Source organism: Rhinolophus sinicus, chromosome 18 (genome assembly GCF_057876585.1).
Source record: "Rhinolophus sinicus isolate RSI-liver-muscle chromosome 18, RSI-T2T, whole genome shotgun sequence".
NCBI lineage: Eukaryota > Metazoa > Chordata > Mammalia > Chiroptera > Rhinolophidae > Rhinolophus > Rhinolophus sinicus.
The window spans coordinates 73,138,463-73,144,462 of NC_142518.1; the positions used below are offsets into that span (position 1 = coordinate 73,138,463).

Consider the following 6,000-nt stretch of genomic DNA (forward strand, 5'->3'; position numbering starts at 1 on the left):
AGAATACGGCAAAAGCTCCCCTTTCCGCTTGCTACACCGTACTGATCAGAGAATTAAGGCCCCTCAAATTTCACCTTTGCCAGTTCTTTTCATAGGCTACATTTACATTGGAAGTTTTAGCTGTTTGCCCAGCATATTTTATTTGCCGCCTAAATTTTCCAGTTTTAGAAGTATATTCAAATGATAAGGTGGAGACCCTAATAATAGGGTGACAAAGTATCCCCGTTTCCCGGGGCTGTTCAAGTTTGAGCATCAAAAGGCCTGTGTCCCTAAACAGGATACTTGGTCACCCTACCTAATAAGCACATTTTAACCATTTGGTTAGTCTCTTGGCTAATATTTACCTCTGCTTAACAATTCTTTCTTAATAGACAAGTCTTTAGTGTCTGACTGATCTTTAGAGTTTTGCTCTGCTTTTCGTTGTGAGGCATTGGGCAAGTTCCTTAATTTTCCCAAGCCTCAATTTCCTTCATTATAAAATGAAGAAGGGTGACAATAGCACCCATTTCATTGTGTTGGTATAAATATTAAATGAAATCATGCAGACATAATGCTTAGTGCATACTGCAAATGCCCAGTAAGTGTTAGCTATTAATCTATTATAGTTACTAGTTACCTAACATAAGATCGAAGGGATGGTGTTCAAAACACACCTCCCAATTGTTTAGCGACACCATTTACATACCAACAAGCTGCACACCCCTTCCCGATTCGCGTGCATATACACAGCACTAAGCATCAGGACTTCTTCCAGGCTATTAGAGTTACACATGTGATTCAAACCGAAAACAAAATCACATTTAAATCTTAATAAGGATTTCCCAAGACTAGTTTAAAGTTGTAAAATCTTTACATTTTATAATTGTTACACTAACGATTAAGCAGTCATCTAACCAAAACCAAACCAAACCAAAATCCTTTATTGAGTAATGGCTGTATAACTGGAAATCCAGGGAAAACCAAGTGAGTATAAAACACAACCCTACCCTCAAATTGCTTATATTCTGTGTTCCAAGGACACCAAGAGCTAAGTTTGGAGGGAGGGACAGGTCAAAGCAGACAAACCAGATAGAAATCAAGAATGTGCCCTGCCCTTCCCTCCCAAGAATATAGTAGCTCTTCCAGTAGGGAAATGGGCTGCAATTGGGCTGCGGGGGGGGGGGGGGGGGGGGCTGGAAAGCCAAGGAGAGTCTCTTTTCCGGGAGAAGAGGTGGCCTTCAAAGTAGACAAATTAAAAGAAAAAGACACCCAAGCAGGAATTTGAAATATCACATCATTAAATAGAATAGAAGTAAAAATGATGGCATTTAAAATGTCAAATCATTAAATGGAACAGAAGTAAAACTGATGGCTTAGGTATAAAGATAGAAACCCAGGGAATAAATGAAGAAAGAGGAAATTTTCACTCAGGAGAAGACTGTCCAGCTTAGATACTGGAGAAGTGCCGTGACCAAGCAATAACAGTCTCCTACTATTACTAAGGAGCATGTCGCTCTGGGCAAATCCTAAACCAAATTCAGAATCCCCAATCCCTAAGGTCCTAGTTGCCAAGAAAAAACTGCAAGAATGCTTCATCTTGCTAGAACTGGAAGGCTATCACCACAGGACCCTGTCACTCCCCAGCCTCAAGGAAGGGCTTGCTGTTCACTGCTTAGCTATTTGGAACCAACCAAGAGTCGCTATGATCCCAGGAGGCAGGGTGCTCAGGTTCATTCACCTTCCCAATAGTTCGCCCTGCTCCCTCCACCAGTGCCCCCATCCCTACTCTGTAGCATTTCTAGGCATTGCGAAGAACCAAGCATCAATAAACAGGTGTCAATGGACCAGGTGACAAAGGAGGTCTTTCTGTTCAAGAAACCCAGACAACCAGAAAGCCTCCCAAGGTGTGGCACAAGAGAACACTTTGATCTTCAGCTCTCAGCCTCACACCTCACTCACCTAGATCTGACTTTCGAAGGCCCAGAGCCTAGGAACCAAGCTGGGGAAGTGTCCCCCTCTTACACATCATCAAGGACATTTGGGGCAGTTTCTCTCCCAGTTGAAAGAGTGCAAATGTGACAGGTGCTGTTTCCAAGTGTCTCTGCCAAGCCACCCCTCCCCCCCCCCACACCCCGCTTCTCTCCTACCAAGCCCAGCTGGATTGTTAGGAGCCTGTCGGGGCTTTTGCTCGGCAGGGTTACAGCATCTGTGGTCTGAATACACTTGTAGTAATCTTTCACCAGAAATGAAGATTCCTTAGAAATCTGTTCATACGCGGCCTGGTTTCTTTGAGAAAATGAGATAAATTGATGCCTAAAGTGAAATAATAGATGAGAAAGGGCTTTGATGGCATTGAAAATGCCTGAGAAATACAACTTGTTATGATAATGCTAAAAAGTCAGCAGCCCTGCTGCCCCTCCTGGAACTTCTGGAGCTGAGGAGGCAAACAGTCTGAGCACTGACTGAGGGTAGTTCCTGCCTATCTCGATAGCCTTCAAAATGTTCTATTGGTGCCTCTCTGAAAAGCCGTCCAATTATTCAAATATTCTACATGTGCTCACAATTTCTTATTAGCTTGTCTGAGCACACACCACCTGCCCATGACCTGGAATCTCAGAACCAGAAGGAACCTTAGAGACCAGAGAGGTCAGGTGACTTGCTGAGGCTCACACAGTGAGGTAGAGCCATGACTTGTACTCCACACACTCCAGGTCTCCCACAGCAGGGTTCTCTTTTTTGTATATAACCTGCATCTTTGAGAAAAAATAAAATCCACCCTGTCCACACACATGCACGCACGCTGGTGCCCTGTTCCAATGGCTCCAAGAACACCAAACTCACAGGGGGGTGGCTGGCTTTCCTGAAGTTGTCTCCTTTGCCTCAAAATGGCCACAGTTGTCCCACCAAAGACTAGCTCTTACCAAAGTGTCTCAGACTAGAGGACAGCAGCCACTTTGGGGCTTCCCACTATGTTTCTCCCCTCCCTTCTCCTGTCCTTGCCCTTCAGCAGGATTTCTAGAAAGTCTGAACACACACGTGTGATGACATGGATTCATCCACTCTCTCATCCTAGGAAGTTCTCTGAGGTTGCTTTTAGCCATCATCGGAAATTGAAGGCTGTGATCCATAGAGGGGGTGGGGGTCCTCCCATCCAGAGTCCCAAAGAATTCTCACCGGTCTCTTAATTTTTCTTGTTCCCCAGCCTCCCACACGTCAGCAGCTGTTTCATTTGTCTTGACATTTTGCTTGTCCTCACTGTCAGTCAGGGCCACTCAGTAATTTAGACGCCCTTGCAGTTTCAGTCAGAGTTTGCATAGGTAGTTAGAAATGGGCTTCTGAGAACGCTGGGACCCAGATCCCAAGAGCATCCCCCCGCAGAATCTCCAAAGTGATGGCGGAATTTGTGCATTGGAGGAAGGGGTGCCGCCAGCGACCCCAGACCATCCAGGACTCTGGTTACCTTCTAGACTCCAGCACCTCCCTAGGAAAGCCTCTGCAGGAACCCTTCAAAACAGAGCTCCCACCTGCCAGGAGTCCCCTCAACCCCATAAGGATCCTGGGGAGCTTTGGGGTCCAGTCACAGCAACCTGTGAGCCCGACCTCCCCAGTGTCCCAGTGGCCCCTTCTGTCAGGTGAGAGTCCAGCAGAGGCTGGTGCGACACCAGACGCGCGCCCACCCATCTGGCCGGCCACCCACCTGTGGAAGAAGAGCAGGATGGACAGCATGGTCTGGTCGATGTTGCGGTTGCAGATGCCCTCGTTGAGCAGGTAGCAGGGGTCCCGCAGCACCGGCTCTAGCGAATCCTGCCGCATTATGCTGTTGAGCTTGTCGGTGTTGAGGTTCTCGAAGATCAGCTTCTCTTGCAACTGCCGAAAGTTGCTCACGGTAGGGCTGCCGGGGTTGTTGTTCTCCCCGCTGCTGTCTCCCAGCCCGCTCCGGTGGGCCAGGTCCAGACAACAGTTGCAGCAGTCGAGACCGACAGGTGAGCGGCAGTCGGTCTTGGGCCGGGCCATCTTCTCAGGCTCGGGGGAAGCCTGACCTGCCAGGTCGGGGGCGGCTGGCAGGTGCGCGCCCGCCGGGCTGTCCTGAGGGGACTCCAGGGTGTCTGGAAAAGACAAGCTGCGAGAAGAGTTGGAAATTAGCGCCTCCAGCCAACCACCCTCGGATCGGCCCCCTTCTGGCTGTGCTGCTCTGGGTACGAACAGAAACAGCTGGATAAACAGTTCGGAGCGGATCCTTGGGGCTCACTTCCTTCTCTTCCTCCTCCTCCTTTTCCCCCTTCACTAGAGGCCCGGGCCGTCCTCCGAGGTGCCGCACGCGGCCCCAACGTTGTCCCAAGTTTCCCAAGTGTGATCGGGGCTCGGGGCGGACCTGTGGCAGCAGGAAGGGCGGGCAGCACGGCCGAGGGAAAGTCGAGGCGCGCCCTCGTCGTTCCCTCCTCCTTGATCCCTCCCTCCCTGGCTCGCTGGCTCGCCCTCTCTCGGGTTCCCCTGGGCTGTGCCGGCTGAACAGTGGCAGGAGCGGAGCGCGAGTGAGCCAGAGAACGAGCTGCACGCCCAGCAGCCCGCACGGGGCCGTGACAGCCAGTAAATTACCCCCGGGGGGGCGGCAGAGACTGCTCCTGCGCCGCTATCCCGGCGGGCTCCGGCCCCACGGCCTGCCCCCAACCCCCAGCCCCGCCTCACCCACACGCCCTCACACCCACACGGTGGCTCACACCTTCGCCCGCTCTCCGGGGAGCCCGGCCCCGCTCTCCCTCCCACCGGGCGCCCAGCGCCTGGGCTCGGGTTCTCTCGCCGTTCACGGCGCATCCTCCGCCAGAAATCTACCAACCGCCGGACTGGGGCCGCTGCGCCGCCCCGCTCTCGAGCTCGGCGGGAGGGCAAATGTCCCTCGTCCCACCGCGGACGGGTCCCCCTACAGGAGAGACGCCGCCCTCGAGAGCCCGTCTAGTTACAGTCTTAACACCGCCGCCCTCCACAAGTCTCTTTTCGGCGGTTGCGAAGCAAAAGCCTGGTTTTGAAGGGTGAAGGAAACGGCTGCCCCTGAAGAGAGTCTGAGCGTGCCAGGCACACATCAGGAGGACCCAATAAACGCCTCAAACAAAACTCACAGAAGCACGCTCAAACTCTCCTCGGTTTTTGGCCCTTTCTTCTCACTTCACTTATGTCCGCCCCCCCCCCACACACACACTCGCTCTCTCCTCTCTTCCCTGAACCCCAACGGCGATCTCCGTCCTAGCTTCCGGGAATGCCAGCTCCCCCGGCCGGCTCCCCGCTGCCCGGCCCCTTCTCCCTCCCTCGCTCTTCTCTCTTCCCCATTCGCCCCCTTCCCCCGGCCCCGCTCCCTTCCCTCTGCTCTTCTTATCCCCGTCTTTCTTCTCTCTCTCTCTCTCTCTCTCTCTCTCTCTCTCTCTTTACCCGTTTCGCTCTTCCCTTTCTTTTTCGCCCCCTTTCTTTCCTTATTTCTTTTTCTCCTTTTCCGTATTTCCTCATCTACCCCTTCTCGCGCCGGTTCTTTTTCTCTCCTCAAGGTCTTCCCCCTTCGTTTCCCTCATTTTATTTTCCCCTCGCTTTCCTCACCTCAGCACTCCCTCTTTCTCCTCAGTTTTGTCCATTTCTCCTCACTTGATTTTAGCTTCCCCTATTTTCCCAAACTTGCTCTTTCTTTTCTGACCCTTACCCTCTCAAGACACGTAGTGACGCGATTTGTGAGCACTGGGGGGTGTCGAGAAACTGCCGGTTGTGGCTAGAGCTGAGGTAAGGTGAAAGGGCAGATTTGCGGAGAGCGAGGCAGGCCGGTGCCCCGGGTCATACCCGCGCTTTACGAGATGTGGGGATGTTCTGGGGGGGCAAGCGGTAGACTTCCAGGACTTACACACGTGGAATACTTTGACTATATAGAATTCAATAATTATTGGTTCCTGAAAAGAGTTCAAAATATTCATGATGTTCAGTTTTCACATAAAACTCAAATGGATTTTCGTTTCAGTCAGCACTCCCCACCCCCCTTCAGTTCGC

General features: G+C 51.7%; 1 protein-coding gene across 3 annotated transcripts in view; it reads right to left on the bottom strand.

Moving 5' to 3' along the window:
• TSC22D3 (TSC22 domain family member 3) overlaps positions 1–5,076 on the bottom strand; it is a 60,251-nt gene extending 55,175 nt beyond the window's left edge. Inside the window, exons 1-2 of one of the 3 annotated variants that reach the window (XR_012493558.2) lie at positions 4,700–5,076; positions 3,677–4,099 (exon numbers count right to left, since the gene is read on the bottom strand). Coding sequence is in view for 2 of the 3 variants with exons in the window: in XM_019715202.3 (XP_019570761.1) it covers positions 3,677–4,099; positions 4,700–4,791 (515 nt within the window). In the remaining variant the exon portion in view is untranslated. Of the gene's footprint in view, positions 1–3,676; positions 4,100–4,351; positions 4,629–4,699 lie in introns of those variants that run through there. The other 2 variants (XM_019715202.3, XM_019715204.2) reach the window with 2 other exon arrangements.
• Between the last annotated feature and the right edge of the window lie 924 nt (positions 5,077–6,000).